Consider the following 15,640-nt stretch of genomic DNA (forward strand, 5'->3'; position numbering starts at 1 on the left):
TTAACGATACCATAGATGCTTCTGGAGGCTGCCTTTCTCATGGAGTCAGTCACCCCGTGTCAGCGCAGACCTCCCCAACCCGCGCCCCGCCTGCACCCGCCCGCGGCTGCAGTGAGCCGTGTGGACCGGCCTCAGTGATCTGTACGGCAAATACCCTTGCGCGGATATAACTGGACTCTCGTGACTTGATTTTCGGCTTGGCGGTAAAAGCCAAGACACTTCATAAACTAGACACGGACACAAAAGACCTGTACGACTCCAGCAGAGGGCAGACCCAGTATTCCGCGGAAACCGCAGAAGGGAGCCGGTGGTGCCCAACCAGTGACGCAGGAGGTCCAGAGTGAACCCCGAGGACGAGGACTCACGTGGGAGGGACCTGCTTCAGGGTCTGAGCAAGAGGCACCATGCCACCGAAGGACGGAAAACAGGGGCCTCGAGGCAGAGGACTGGACGCGAAGACGCCTCTTACCAGCCACGGCCAAGGCGGGGGTGGAGGTGACTTCTGGGAGCCCAGACCCAGGTCACAGCTGGCTGTCCCCACCGGGGTCACTGTCCACGTGGGGACGTGCCCAGGATCGTCCGACTGCCGTCTTCCATTAGCCACGTGAGGACAAAAGCCAGCTGGCTGGCCGGGAGCCAGGGAAGGCAGTGCTGGGCCCAGACCCCCACACACTCAGCACCCGGTTCGTGGATCTGAACCCCAGCCACATCAGAACCGGCCCAGGGTCCCGGCTCGGCATCTGGGTACGCGTGGGGTCTGACCGCGAGCAAACTGGTACCTTCCTGGACGTTGCCGCTGTGGGCCTGGTTGGTGAGACAGGACACCACAAGACCCTGCCCTGACGTGTGCTCAGAGGCCCTGGAAGCCAGGGCCGATGGCGCGTGCACATGGGTGTTCTCACAGCGACACACCGGAAGACCACGTGTGCAAGTCAAACTACAAGAGTCCGGACTTCCAGAGTTACAATAAATGAGTTACTGAAATTAAACTGGCTTTATGTACACGCACACAGGTCCGAAAATGAGCCTCTGGTTCAAAGGTGCTGGTGATTCGAGGCGCCAGGGGGGCTCAGTCGGTGGGGCGTCCGACTTCGGCCCGGGTCATGATCTCACGGGTTGTGAGTTCGAGCCCTGCGTCGGGCTCTGTGCTGACGGCTCGGAGCCTGGAGTCTGCTTCAGATTCTGTGTCTGCTCCTCTCTCTGCCCCACCCGTGCTCATGCTCTGTCTCTCAATAATAAATAAAACGTTAAAAAAATTTAAAAAAAAAAGATACTGGTGTTTCAGGCACTACCAGAAAAAAAACAAGTAAGTCAAATATGTCAAAAGTTAACAATCTTATTTCCAAGTTTATATTTTATATTTTGCTTAAAAAAAAAAAAAACACGGGAAATAAATGGGCACAGAAGGAAACCATTTTGCCAGGAAATGGTTTTCGGGCAGCGTCGATGTGATGGGCTGAAACCGCTAGCATCCAGCATGTCAGTACTGAGCAGCTACGGACGGTACCACAGAGGGAGTCACCGCGTCGCGGATGCCCGCGTGTCCCCTCGCGCAGCGGGCGTGACTCTGCTCTCCTTCCTCCCGCCCGCCACAGGCCTCCCTCGGAACTCTCTCAATGTAAAGATAAAAGCTAAGGCTCCTGGGGAAAATGAGACCTAAAGGGGACAATCGCTTCTCAAAATAACCTGGGAGACATCAAGAGGAGAGGTTTCCGCCAAGAAGGGCGTTCCAGAAACCTCTTCTGAAGTCACAGCGCCTAACCATAAACCGTCAGTTGACAAGGCCACCCAACACGCTCCACCCGGGACAAGCCAGCAGCCGGTGGGTGGACTTCTTCCCATCAGGAGTTAGTTTCTGCCCCTGGTTTTCCATCCATCAAATCTCCGAATCCCAGTTTTTCCAGGGGCTCCTGTGCCATCAGCTGCCTGCAACAAAAACGAACAGCACTGTCCGTGCGAGGCCTGCGCATTCGCTCCCATCCCCACTGCCTGCGGCCGGTGGCACCGCTGGACCCAAGCCCCTGGGACCCCGAGGGCCTCTCTGCGCCCTCCTCCTCCCAGCTGACACCCGCGCGCCTCTGGACTCCGGATGGACGGCCGCTGGCGGACAGTGTGCGAAGCCCCTGGGGTGCCGGGTGGAGCCGGGACCCCGAAGGAAGGGGGCAAACCGCCACGAGCCCCCCGCCGGGTGCCAGTCTGGGGCAGACGTGTGTCCCGTTCGAGGGCTCCCACCTCAACCCGGCCTCCAGGTCGCTGGGAAGATGCACCGGACAGGGCGGGCGGGGACAGGACAGACTTCACTTGGTAAAGTGACCCCTGAACAAGCCACAGGTTAGGGGCACCATTCACCTGCACAGTCGAAAATCCATTCCTAACTCCTGACTCCCCAGAACTTAAGGACTCCAGCCCCCGCCGACCAGAAGCCTCAGCGACAACGTGCATTTTGCGTGTCGTGTGTCTTCCGGCCGTATTCTTACCAACAGGTCAGCCGGACAAAAAAAGCTCGTTAAGATAATGGTCAGGAAGCAATACGTTTACAACACTGTCCTACACGGATCAAGAGATCTGGGTGGTAAGTGGACCTGCCCCGTTCACACCGTGTCGTCCAAGAGTCACTGCACTTGTGAGCTTCACCTGTGACTCAGAAACACTGGGACACGTGGCCCACCAGCTCTGTCTCCTCTCACTGCTGCCCCAGGCCCCGTGCCCCACACGGCCCGAGCCGTGGCCCCACAGCTGGCCGGCGGCCGTGTCCGCTGTGCTCCCGCTCCCTCTGTGCCCAGCCGTGTGCCAGCCCCTCACCATGTCTCTTTAAATTTTTTTTTTTTTTTTTTAACGTTTATTTATTTTTGGGACAGAGAGAGACAGAGCATGAACGGGGGAGGGGCAGAGAGAGAGGGAGACACAGAATCCGAAACAGGCTCCAGGCTCTGAGCCATCAGCCCAGAGCCCGACGCGGAGCTCGAACTCACGGACCGCGAGATCGTGACCTGGCTGAAGTCGGACACTTAACCGACTGCGCCACCCAGGCGCCCCTCACCATGTCTCTTTAAGTCAGGACCTCGAAGACCGAGATGTCCCAGAGCACCTGCTGGGCTAGAGCCGCCCCCGTCCAGCCTCTCACTGCCCACACTCCAGGGCGGGAGGGCCTGGCTTTCATTCTGCTTCGTTTTTGGGGGGAGGGGCGGCAGGGACAGGTCCAACTCTTGGGGGCCACCCGTCCATCCTGCTTGCTGGTGGGAGCTCAGTGTCCCTGCAGGAACCAACAGGCCCGGCCGGGAAAGGGGACGCCCGCCGCGCCAAGCCACCATCACTTGGCGCTGTGACCCCCCCACACACCGCTGAGCTCACACACCCCCCGCAAGCCCGGCAGGCCAGCACAGGCAGCCAGGGTTCAGCCAGCACGCTGGGAACCGAGGGACACCGTGAGTCACCTGGTCACCGGTCAGACGACCCACTTTCTGCGGGTTCTGTGGGGCTCCAGGCGAGCCGGCTACCCTCCTGCAGAAATACAAAACCTGGCAGGTGACCTCTACCCAAGCTTCACAAGGGCTGTCCAGGCCGTCCCCACTGAGAACGAAACTAAGTGTTTGGGGTACGTGCCCTCGAGGGCTCCAGCCGCGGGGACAGGGGAGTGGGCAGGTGCCGTGGCGCTGCGTTCCCTCCACTGGTGCACGCACGCCAACTGCACGGCAATTTCTGTTACAAAAAGCTGGAATCCGCTGAAAGGTACAAAGTCCACTTGTAGACCAGACTGACTGTGTTATCTGTGTCCTTACGCGGCAAAGGGGGATGGGCTGAGGCGGAACACAGGAGCCGACCAGGTGCTGCTGAGGGGAGACCGCCTCGGACTCCCCAGGCGGACTCAGCTGCAACGCGGGAACCCTTAAAATCAGAGAGCCTGCGCTGGCTTTGGTCAGAAGGACGGAGGAGGAGGACGGGCCAGAGACACGGCATCGCCGGCTTCCAGAGGGAGCAGGGCCACGAGCCGAGGGGCGTGGGTGCCTCTAGAAGCTGGAAAGGCAGAAGCAGTTCTGCACCGGAGCATCCACGAGGAGCGCGGCCCGCGGGACCTGCGTCAGATATCTCACTGCAGAACGTGAGTGTGCTGGGGGCACCAAGAGCACGGGGAGCAGCAGTGCTCCTCGAGACACGACAGGAAGGACCTGTGTGTTCAGCAACAAACAGGGAGCGAGGGGGAAAACACTACAAGCTAAATGAGACGCGGTTCAAGAGGCCCTTTCTACAGACGTGTGAGTCTTCACAAAATCCAGCTCTGTGGCCAGGACACAACAACAACAATCCAACGATTACCGAGTTCTAAAGCCAAAAGGATGACGTGGACGCCTCCCCTTCAGCATAAGGGGACAGTGCAGGTTTTTAGGACCTGAGGCTTTCCAAGGAGCGTGCACCGGGCCTCCTCCAGCCCGGCCAGGAGGCCCGGATCGCACGCCAGGGTGTGTGGCACAGCCCCCGGATGCCCACCGCACGCGGCAGGAACTCAAAGTCAAAAGATCACAGAGGCTTGAGATCACAGATCACAGTGTACTTGCTGTTTTCTTGGCCAACAAAGTCATCCCTGATTTAACAGCTCTTCCCACGAGAGTATGATCCACACCCAAACCGCACACACGCTTCCACGTCAAGCTGAGATGGCCCAAGTCCTCAAGAGGCACCTCTAAAATCTCACTGTGGTCCAGTTTTCTACAAAGATGCATATGGTGGGGGCGCCTGGTGGCTGAGTTGGTTGAGCGTCCGACTGTGGCTCAGGTCACGATCTCACTGTTCACGAGTTCGAGGTCTGCATTGGGCTCTGAGCACAGTGCCCACTTCGGAGCCTCTGTCCCCTCCCTCTCTGCCTCCCTCCCACTTAAAACTAAACAAACATTAAAAGAAAGATGCCTATGGACGTTCGTAGGGGTAAATAACGTCTGGGATTTCAGCATGAAAGGAATAAAAAGGTTTACAGAAAGTGGGAAGGGAAATAAATGTGCAGTCTCGATACTGAACCTGGATGGTCATGGACTTGGAACTGAAAACCATCCAAAAGTCTACAGCCAAAATCACCGACCGAGTCTGAACACACATGTACCCCCTACATTGGTCTTAACATCACCGGACCAACCAGAGAAGCCGCTTGAAATAACGGAACTCACGGAGAGGCGAGCTGCACCCCCCCGCCGCCACCCCGTCCCCACTGACCTCAGCAGGCCTCAGGGCAGGCTGGTCTCCAGAGGCCGTGCTGAGCGAGGCATGGCCACGTGGAGAGCAGACAGCCCACTTCCAAGGTCACATGGGGAGAAAAGTCAGAACCCTTCTGCTGTCCTTTGCCAGACGAGCCAGGAGCCTCTCTGGGGACCCAGACGGCCCAACTCTCTGGAGCAGCTCCCAGCAGGAGCGGCTGCCTGCGCGTGCTGGCCACTGTGGGCTCACCTGAGCTTCACGGGGGCAGGTGACCTGCTCACACCCTCACACGCGGTCAGAAACCAACTTCAAACTGTCTCCAGGGCGTGGCAGCACCAGAAAGAAACTCAGTTCATTTCTGAAAGGTATATCGACTTAAAAGACAGTAATTTAGGGGTGCCCCTTCAGTTAAGCATCTGACTTAGGCTCAGGTCACAATTTCGCCATTAGTGAGCTTGAGCCCCGCGTCGAGCTCTGTGCTGACAGCTTGGAGCCTGGAGCTGCTTCAGATTCTGTCTCCCTTTCTGCCCCTCCCCTGCTCAAGCTCTGTCTCTCAAAACTGAATGTTCAAAAAAAAATTTATATGTATATATATATATATACATAATTTAAACACGTGGATCCCAGCAATGGGCTATTTAAAGATGGCGAGAGCTGGACTCGGTGGCCCTGAACAACTCAGAAGACAGAACGAGGGCCTCACATGAGGGCCACACTCCCAAAAGGGCCAACGTCCCACATGTCCACCGACAGCCCTCAACGCACCTGTGGGCCTGAAAGACACAAGCGATTGTGCCCTGAGGGAAATGTCGGACTCTGTTATGGAGAAACAACAAGGGGGCTTTGCCTGGATGGGTTTATGCCACTCCATCTTCAGACAAGGCCGTGTGAAGACCGGACTTCTCACCGAGTTGACGAAGGGCTCGAAGAGCAGGAATAAAAGTTCCCATCCCCACCATATAATTACACGCTCTATGCTTTTCCCCGTTAGGAGTAAGAATAGCTCTTCAGTAAAATCTCAACGGATCACTGTCAGAAACAGTTGTTTCACTTAAAAGCGAGCGTTGGGGTGCCTGGGTGGCTCAGTCGGCTGGGCGGCCGACTTCGGCTCAGGTCGTGATCTCGCGGTCCGTGAGTTCGAGCCCTGCGTCGGGCTCTGTGCTGACAGCTCGGAGCCTGGAGCCTGTTTCCGATTCTGTGTCTCCCTCTCTCTGACCCTCCCCCGTTCATGCTCTGTCTCTCTCTGTCTCAAAAAAACCAAATAAACGTTAAAAAAAAAAAAAAAAAAAAAAGGCGAGCGCTGGTCAGTTCTGGTCAGGACAGAACAAACCTCCATGTTTCACCATTTCTGAATGGCCCACTGTCTCCCCTGTCACATTTCAGGCACTGCCGAGCTTCGTGGAACCAAACGGTGTTTTTATGGTCTGAGAACGTGAGAGGAAGAAACCCTGTGCCCACGACCTGCACATCTTTTGACTCCGTCAGCATTTTTATGATGTACGATTCTGAAACCTTAATGACGGGTCAGCAGCTCCCAAACGTGCAAAGAAGACACTCAGGACTGCAACCCAGTAAGACGCGCTCCCTCTCCGCAGGGTCCCCATGACTGTGAACCCTTCAGTGCCACTGGATCTGGCTGACTTCCGTTCCAGGGGCGAGCCACTCTACGTCTCAAAGACAAAGGCTTGGAACCTGGGGGATGAATGAGGCCCGCTGCAATGACCTCTTGGGGAAAAAAAAAATGTTCCCATGGGAGCGCTGGGAGGTTCCAGAAGTCGTTCATTTTGCCAGCAGGTACTTGCCTCTCCATCCTGCATTCTAAGTAGTCTTTCGACTCACTTCTGCACAAAGCATTTTCGAATCTATTGTCGCGGAGACACTTCATGAACTTCTCCTTAAAGCTTTTGCACTCGCCTAGAACGGAAAGGAAAAGGGCACCCAGTTTTCAAGGGAAAAGGCGACGCGGTGGGGCAGCACGCGCACCCGCAGCCGTCCTTCCAGAACGAGTCTCCTTCACACTCACGCTGGAAAGGACGAGCCTACCGCGTGCCCCTTGGTGCGGCGACCGCCCCTCCGCTGCGTGTTTGGGACACTGCAGGGGAAGGCGTCGGTTACGAGAAAAATCTGCGGACCCACTTCCGGAGCCTTAGCTCGCACGGAGGCTCACCCCAGACGCGAACTTTCCAGGTCCGCGCGAGGCCCAGATTGACAGCCTGCGGGCTTTGTGCGAGGCTGGGCGCGGGTCCCCCGGACGCCGGCAACGCTCTCCCTCGGGACGTCCTCCGCAACCTGTCGCCCCTCTTCCCGCAGGCCCGCCTCCGGGGTGGTGGAGGTGGGCCGCGGCGGGCCTCAGTTTCCCCACCTGCAACCGCGTGCGGACGCCAGCGCCCACCGGGCCGCACGGCGCCACCGGAGGAGACCCACGACCCGAGACTCGGCGCAGGAGCCCGGCGGCCGCCCGCCGCTCACCGAAGTGATCCAGCGGGAAGCTGCCCTTGTCCGGGGGCCGCGGCTGGAAGCTCTTGGACCCAAAATTCATGGCCGTCGACATGATGGCGGCGCCGGAGCCCCGGAGTAGGACGCGCGCCGTACGCAGGGCGGCGGGTCGAGCGCCGAGCGCGCCCCGCGAGAGCGCCGAGCACGTCGAGCGGCGAGCGGCCGCGGGCGGCAAGCCCCGCCCCCGCCGCCCAGGCCCCGCCCCCACGCTGCAGGGCCCCCACGCTGCAGGGCCCCGTCTTCGCCTCGAAGGTGCCACGCCCGTTATTGACCGGGCTCCTCTCCACCGACGGGACCGGTCCCGCTCGCCACACAGGCCCCGCCCGGGCATGCCCTCCCCCCATCAGGCCCCGCCCCCGCCCCAGGGGGCTCCGAAAGGCCCTGATCCAGGCTGCTCTGCCGGGTCCTTGCCAGGCTGACCCTCACAGCGACCGAGGGGCAGAGGCCGGCGTCCTGTCCTTATGAGGAAACGGCAGTCCAGAGAGGCTGGACTTTACCCAGACACACAGCTTGAGACGATAAGAAGCCCAAGGGCGAGTGCACTCGGCAGGCTGTGCGGGTGGCTGTGCATCCCCAGGTGTCTGCGGGGGGGGGCTCAGCTGGTGACAAGGAAGGAGTGAGGGCCACCACAACAAAGTCCCACACCCTGGGCCGCTTCAGCTACAGAAAGGTGGTCGCTCCGGGTTCTGGAGGCCGGATGTCCCACACGGAGGAGGTGCGGCGGAGCTGGCTCCTCCTGGAGGTTCTGGGAGAGCCGGCTCCAGGCTGCCCTCCCCCGCCCCCCAGCTGCAGGTGGCTGGCAAGCAGTCTTGGGGGCTGCTGGGCCGCTGGGCCTTGCTTCTGCCTTCACCCTCCCACCATGGCATCCTCCTGTGTGTCTGTGTCCAGAGGTCCTCCTCTTGTGAGGACGCCGGTCAGACTAGCATAGGGCCCACCCTAATGACTTCATCATAACTAATTACATCTGCGATGACACTGTTTACCAAAGAGGTCACCTCCTAAGGTACTGGGGGCTAGGACTTCAACATATGAAGTGGTGGGGGAGGGGTGGTGCAGTTCAACCTATAACAGAATAAAAGTCAGCTCTGGCAACCGCTTATTATTGTCGTTATGGCAACAATAACAACAGTGAAAGGGCTCAGTGGAGACCCCAGCTCTCCAGGCTGAGCCTCCTCCCAGCGCTGTACCCTGCACAGTCACCCCTCTTCCCCAACTGGGCATCCCGATTTCATCTGAACGGAGGAAGTGGGTCACTGCCCCACCCCCAAGCAGCGCCCCTGTGCTCCAGGACTCTGTCAGGCGCTCCAAACTTCATCCATGCCCCCCGAGGGCCAACCACATACCAGGCCTTGGAGATATGCAAATTGGGTCCTCAGTCACACAGCTCACCAGCTGCACCCACCCCCCCCCCCGCGCCCCGCTCCCCCACCGGTTCCTGACACGATCCTGCACCACACCTCCTCCTAATGCCAGGAGAAGGAGCCGGTTCCAGCAACTGAGGGGCCTTGCCGAGAAGTGCCCGGCCAACAAGCCCTCACAGCCCCCACCTCAGGGCCTGCCCCCTCCTCGAGTCCTGCCCTGAGGCATCCAGCTCCCCACTCGCTCCTGCCTCTCTGCAGGGCACAGCAGTGGATCTCCGTGCCTCACGTGACATTGGGCTGTGTGTCGTGCGGCGCGTGGAGCTGGGCGCTAGTGTTTGTAGGGTCCGGTGGGGCCGCAGGGAAAGCTCATTCCGGTTGCTGGGGTCTTGATCAGCCTGGTGTTCTGTACCCACTAAAAACTACAAAAGGAAAATTGCACCTTGATCTTGTCACATAAAAGACTGTTTCACGTGGCTAGCACCAGGGGCCACGCACTGGGTTATTCATTAATATGTTTCCAGGGCCGTGAACAAAAGACGCTTTTATTACCCAGCAAATAGCACTTTTCCACTTGACTAGATCACAGTACTTAGCAGGAAAAAGGACAGCCCAGCCCCCCAATGTTTCCTTGCAGCCTCTCTGTCCGACGGCCCTGAGGGACCAATGAAGCATTGCAGGCCCCGTGACCTAGAGGCGACAGCCAGCTTTTAATTGACATGTCCGTACCTGGCAAATGATTATTGCTCTCTATGACACGTTTGGCCGGGAGAGAACGAAGGGATTTTCATCTCTGGTGCACAGATACAAAAAGTGGGGCTGGGGCGCCTGGGTGGCGCAGTCGGTTAAGCGTCCGACTTCAGCCAGGTCACGATCTCGCGGTCCGTGAGTTCGAGCCCCGCGTCGGGCTCTGGGCTGATGGCTCAGAGCCTGGAGCCTGTTTCCGATTCTGTGTCTCCCTCTCTCTCTGCCCCTCCCCCGTTCATGCTCTGTCTCTCTCTGTCCCAAAAATAAATAAACGTTGAAAAAAAAAAAAAAATTTTTTTTAAAAAGTGGGGGAGGGCCTTCTGTGCCAGGCTGCTTCACATGGGATTGTCCCAACAGCGTCTGGTGCGCAGGGGACGTCCCGTTATTAGTCTTTAAAGGACGAGCCCAGCTAGGCAGTATTCTTACCCTCGTCTCACACATAGAGACTCCCAGAGACGTTAAATTCCTCGTCCAAGGTCACGCAGCCTGCACACAAGCTATCTAGCTCCGTGTAACGAACGGCCCGAACTCAGAGGTGTGAAACAGCAATCTGCTTTGCACGAGAACTTGGAGTGTGGGCTGGCCTTGGAGAAGGCCCACGTGGCATCGGCCGGGGTTGCTCAACCTCAGACTGGGACCCACTTCAAGACGGTGCACTCCTGGGGCTGGGAGCACTGCCTCTATCGGGGCCAAACGCCCCCAGCCAGATGCCAGGGCCGGGAGTCCGCTCCCGACGGGGAGTAGGGCAGAGTCACATTGTACGAACAGCCCCTGGATGGAACCTTGCCTGAAGCTTTCTCTGGTCTTTCCACTTTAATAAATTCTGCTGCCAAAGCGTTCTTTTCTAAAGGCTGAAACCATAGTTCTAGTAGAAACATAAACGGCCCCTGTGTCGGAGTCTCATTTAATGCATGGGTGCAGGAGTGTGGCCCGATGGCAAAGCTGGTTCCAGGAAGGGTGCCCCGGCCCCGATATAGCCGCGTGCGGTCAGAGAAAGAAAAAAGATGCCAGAGTCAGATTGCTAAACTGGGCCTAGAACAGGTTAATATCTCACAGGGCAATAAACCACAACCTTCGGGATGATCTTTTCTGCCAGACAGGAACGATTTGCATTTTTACAGGAACGCCAATCACTTGCAGCTTTTCTGTTTGCTCCATGTGAACGTCTAGCTTGAGGGCACCTGGGCTGGGTCAGTAATAAACGGTAAGTCACATGTAGTTGAATGATGCTCAGGCAGACTGGCTAGACGGCGACTTCGAGAACACAGTGCAAGGACCCAGTGTCACCCACTTGCCTGACTCCTGCCTGTTGGGAATTGTTCTGAACATTCCTTATAGGAGTCTCAGGGCCACTGTAACAAAGCACCAAAAACTGGGGGCTTAACCACCAGAAAATGGTTCTCTCCCACTTCTAGAGGCTGAACTTGAGGTGGGCGTTCCCCGCGAGGGCCGGCGGCGGGGGTGGGGGTCCTCCCGCCTCTTCCAGCTCCCGGTGGCCCTGGTTCCCGGCCTGTGGCCACACGCTCCATGGTGTCCCCAGGGTCACCTGGCCTTCTTCCCTCTGCGTCTGTCTTCTACTTTTCTGTCTGTTATGAGGACACCCCCGCCCTAATCCAGGATGACCTCCTCTAAACTCGATCTGCAAAGACCCTATTTATAGATAAGGTCCCATTCTGACATTCGAGGGAGACATGAATTCCGGGGGGGCCATTCTGCCCAGGACACTGCTCCGGATAGTTTGCGATGGTTTTCCCAACTGGCACAGAACAGTGAGGTCCAGATGCCATGAGACATGGAGGAAGGTCCCTGTAGGTGGTTGGAGGGTCCTTTCTGGAGCCCAGGAGGTGTGGGCAGGGCCCTGAAGCTCAGGAATCTCGAGCTTGAAAGTTGTTCTTCGTGCAGAGAAAATCAGTGTTCCCAAGGTAGGAACAGCCACACCCGCGGGCGCCCCACCTGACGGCACACTCGTGCGCTAGTCCACGTCCCTCTGTCACCAGACCTCTGCTTCCTGGTGCTGCTCCCAGGGGCACCTGCCTCCTCCCCACCCCCACTCTGGCTGCCCCCAAACCTGGCTCTCCTGTAGGCACTCATCAAATGCTGCCTCCTCCAAGGAGCCCTCCTGGCCTGACACTCCTGGCCCCCTGCTCCCTGCATGGCCCATCTGCTTCCCCGCAGGGTGGGGTCTTTCTCTCTTCCCCAAGGCAGGGTGGGCACTTGGGCCTACCCAGGCTGGGACACGGACCTCCTACCCCACCGGGGGCCTGGAAAACGGGCTCAGCTTCCCCTGAGGTGGGGCTGGGCTGCCCAGGCGGCCGGAGCCCTGACCTACCTCCATCAGTGACCAGTCCTGCTGTGACGCGCGCGGCAAGGGCAGGTTTCCGATGAGCGGCAGTGGGCGTGGCCCAGGGGGCCAGCGAGGGGGTGCGGGTGTGGGCTCGGAGCAGCCCCGCGTGGAACCCAGAAGCCCCCCACCCAGCCTGGGCATCGAGTGGGGGCAGTACAGGGAGCAGCCGCGGAGGAGGCAGAGGAGATGGGAACGCAGGCCGGGAGGCGAGGGTCCCTCCCGACGCCACCCACACGGGTGTGGGTCAGCGGGAGGGACGGCGGGAGCATCTGCCAGAATCAGCAGGCCCTTGGCTCGGGGATTCTGGTTCTAGGAACTGATTTTGCAGCACAAAGAAACGCGCACCCAGGATGTTTTTGACCCAGAGACAGTGCAACAGAGAGGAGACGAGGCAGCGGTCCCAGAGGAGGAGGCTGCTGTCTGATCCCGCCACGCTGTCACCTTACAAATAAAGAGCAACTGAACAGAGGGAGGGAGACAGGGCAGCAGGAGACAGGACGTCCGCCTTCTGGAAGTTGGCCAAGGCCAGGGCTTCCTGGCTGTCTACGGGTCTCAGCTCCACACAGGAGCTGTTTGCTACATTAATAAATGAAAGCGTCAACACAACCGAAAAAGGCACACGATGACGGTGCGTGCTGGAGTGTTTCTGGAAGGATGCATGAGAGAGGGGCTCTGTGGGCGCCCCGGCGGGTCCGACTCCCCGGCTGGGGCACGTGCATTGTCTGTTTCAATGGAAAAGTATCCAAAGAAACACCTTAGCAGAAAGCCTTCTGGAGCTGGGGTGCCTTGATGGGGGAGGGAAGGGCCCACGGACGTGCAACCTCCAGTCTCTGCAGGGGCGGGTCTCCAGGTGAGACCACCTTGGGCGGGGGCTGGCGACGAGGGACGGCTGCCCACACCACCATGGGACTTCTGGGCCCGCCCGCCACAGCGTGTTTCTGGTGTTTTCAACACCCGGCTGTGGGTGGCTTTGTGCAGCCCCAGGACTCACATTGGTTCGAGCGTGGGGCCCCTGAGGACCTGAGCAGGACCCTTCCAGTGCTGGGGGGTAGGGAGTGGGCGGGGGAACAGCCATGGGGTGGGGGGGCAGCCGCCGTCTCTAGAAGTTGCAGAGGAAGGGCTGTGGCGGGGTGGGGGTGGGGGGGGGGGGCAAGCAGAGACGCAGATATGCTGGGACATTCCGCCGGGCACCACCGGTTTCCTCTTTCCGGGGCCTGGATGTAGGGGAGCCCTCGACACTCACGTTGCCTGGAAAAATTCAAGGCCAAGCACCCAGTTCCACCCTTCTGAACCGGATTTGACTCTATCGACCAGGAGCTCCAGCCCCGCAGGTCAGGCTCTAAGAAGCTCCGGGTGCCCAGCTGGCCTCCCCTGGGCTCACCCCACGCACAGGGGCCTGCCTGCCACATCCCGTGGTCACACGCCCCTGGCTGGGTCCACGCTAAACCCCAGGAAACACCACGCGGTCAGGATGCCCACAGGGCTGGGTCTCATTCCCAAGTCTGAGCCCCTCACCACCACACCCCACTGCCCCCCCCCAGCAGCCGGCCAATCAGAGTGGTGGACCTCCCCCCCCCCCAGCAGCCGGCCAATCAGAGTGGTGGATCCCCCCCCCCCAGGAGCCGGCCAATGAGAGTGGTGGATCCCCCCCCCTCTCCAGCAGCCAGTCAATCAGATTGGTGGGTCCCCCCCCCAGCAGCTGGCCAATCAGAGTGCTGGAGCTCCAGCCCCTCTTCCCCTTCTGAGAAGCGGGGGTGAGCTCCTCGGCAGTCTGGAGGAGCTCGGAGGTCTTGCAGGTAAAACCCCAAAGACTGAGGGTGCGTGGGCGGCTCAGTCAGTTGGGCGACAGACTTCGGCTCAGGTCATGATCTCCCAGCTCATGAGTTCGAGCCCGGTGTCGGGCTCTGTGCTGACAGCTCGGAACCTGGAGCCTGCTTCGGATTCTGTGTTTCCCTCTCTCTCGGCCCCTCCCCTGCTCACGGTTTGTGTCTCTCTGTCTCAAAAATAAACATTAAAACAAAACAAAACAAAAAAACCCGCCAGAAATGGCCAAGTATAGACCCCCTGTAGACAGTGCCCCCAGCCTTCCCTGCAGGGGCCCGGCCTGCTCCACAGGGCCCCGGGCGGTGGCACCCAGGTGGCTCACAGGAGCCCAGGCCTCAGCAACCTGAAAGAGGAGGCCACGGAGGATGGAGCCCCCACCCCAGGGACCCCGAGTTCCCACCTCCTGCGTTTCCAGCCACGGATCTCCAGCCTCACGCCCCCACCCAGCTCCTTGCTGGCACGGGGCCTCTGGGCTTTGCACACGCTGTTCCCTCTGCTGGAGTGCCCCGCCGCTTGGTGACTCGACTCTGGTCCCAATACCTCAGAAGTTTGCAGTGGCACAGCCACTGCCACGTGGGTCTCTTCCACTGGACTTGGGGGCCCTGTTTGGATCCCTGACCACCGATTACTATGGCCCCAGCTGCTGGCTGAGCCTATAGCACACACACATACTCTGGAAACGCTTGTGGAATTAATTCAGTGGACTGTCCCGGGCAGAGAGGAGCCCCAGCCGAAGCACCTAGCAGCGGCCTTGGTACCGGGCACTCAGCCCAGATGACCCAGAGACGCAGCCGCTGGAGAACCATCCTCCCTCACAGAAGCCCGACAGCTGTGCGACAGGGCAGCCCGCCCAAAAGCCAGCGAGCATCCCGTCATGGGACGTGTGCAAATTGAGGCTGGAAGCAGGTACGGGCCTATGGGCTGCTTCGGCTCAGGGTGTGGGGAGGGGCGTGGACGGTACCCCGGGAGACAGGCCCCGCAGCGAGGGGCCCAGCGTGGGGCTGGGGTTCCAACTCCTCATGTTGGGGCAGGAGGTGTGGAGCAGGCCCAGCCACTTCTGATGCCAACGGCCCTCCCACCCCTCACGGCTCGTTCCACGGCGGGGCCTCCTTCCCTCCCGGCAGGGGCACCGGGGTTAAGGAGCCCAGAGTTCACGCAGCACAGACACATGGGTGCTCATAAGCCTGGCCGGCCGTCACCCACTCTGCCCCTGCCCCGTCCTGCATAGACTAGTGCCTCCTGCCCCAGGTGACAGGAGCAGGTTGTCACCCAGGGAAAGCTTGCCATCTGAGACACGGCAGGGGACCCTCTGGTAGCCTCTGAAGGCCCTGGGGTTTGAGGCGTTTGCTGTGCAGACCTTCGAGAGCCATCCGCGGGGTCTCCACAGACCTCCTACCCCATGGGTCCTGTCGAGGGAGGCTCAGAGCTCCCCTCAGAGCTTGGGCCCAGCTCCCAAAGCCCCACAAGCCCCAGTTCTGATGGGGAGACCGAGGCAGGAAGCAGAGGCCGGTGGGAGGGGCACAGTGGCCACCACAGTGTGTTCTCTCCAGCAGGCAAGGGACGGAGACGCCTTAAGCACAAGGTCTAGACGGCGGCCCCCCAGACGGCCCCTGGCATCCTGGCTCCCTGCCACAGACGCGACCCCACATTCCACGCACGCCTGTCACTTTAAGCTGCCTGGCTGTCC

The 15,640-nt window shown here is 59.5% G+C and overlaps 1 protein-coding gene across 3 annotated transcripts; it reads right to left on the reverse strand.

Moving 5' to 3' along the window:
- Positions 1-1,318: 1,318 nt before the first annotated feature.
- Positions 1,319-7,826, reverse strand: LOC122471199 (cytochrome c oxidase assembly protein COX19). Of its 3 annotated transcripts, XM_043559516.1 has the most exons (3): positions 7,654-7,782; positions 6,987-7,098; positions 1,319-1,926 (listed from the first exon to the last, which is right to left on the reverse strand). In XM_043559516.1, the coding sequence occupies exons 1-3, from the start codon at positions 7,733-7,735 to the stop codon at positions 1,842-1,844; spliced, it is 279 nt and encodes a 92-aa protein (XP_043415451.1). In that variant the 5' UTR covers positions 7,736-7,782; the 3' UTR covers positions 1,319-1,841. The 3 variants fall into 3 exon arrangements, with proteins under 3 accessions (XP_043415451.1, XP_043415450.1, XP_043415449.1); XM_043559515.1 differs by lacking the exon at positions 1,319-1,926 and having other exon boundaries at positions 6,421-7,098; positions 7,352-7,826; XM_043559514.1 differs by lacking the exon at positions 1,319-1,926 and having other exon boundaries at positions 6,421-7,098; positions 7,654-7,792.
- Positions 7,827-15,640: the final 7,814 nt, after the last annotated feature.

This window comes from Prionailurus bengalensis, chromosome E3 (genome assembly GCF_016509475.1).
Source record: "Prionailurus bengalensis isolate Pbe53 chromosome E3, Fcat_Pben_1.1_paternal_pri, whole genome shotgun sequence".
In the NCBI taxonomy this organism is placed as follows: Eukaryota; Metazoa; Chordata; class Mammalia; order Carnivora; family Felidae; genus Prionailurus; species Prionailurus bengalensis.

Excerpts from the sequence above, each read along its gene's own strand:
- LOC122471199 (XM_043559514.1), bottom strand. The coding sequence starts at position 7,735 with ATGTCGACGGCCATGAATTTTGGGTCCAAGAGCTTCCAGCCGCGGCCC. Across the intron at positions 7,099-7,653 it reads CTTCCCGCTGGATCACTTCG|GCGAGTGCAAAAGCTTTAAG; the intron begins GTGAGCGGCGGG and ends TTTCCGTTCTAG.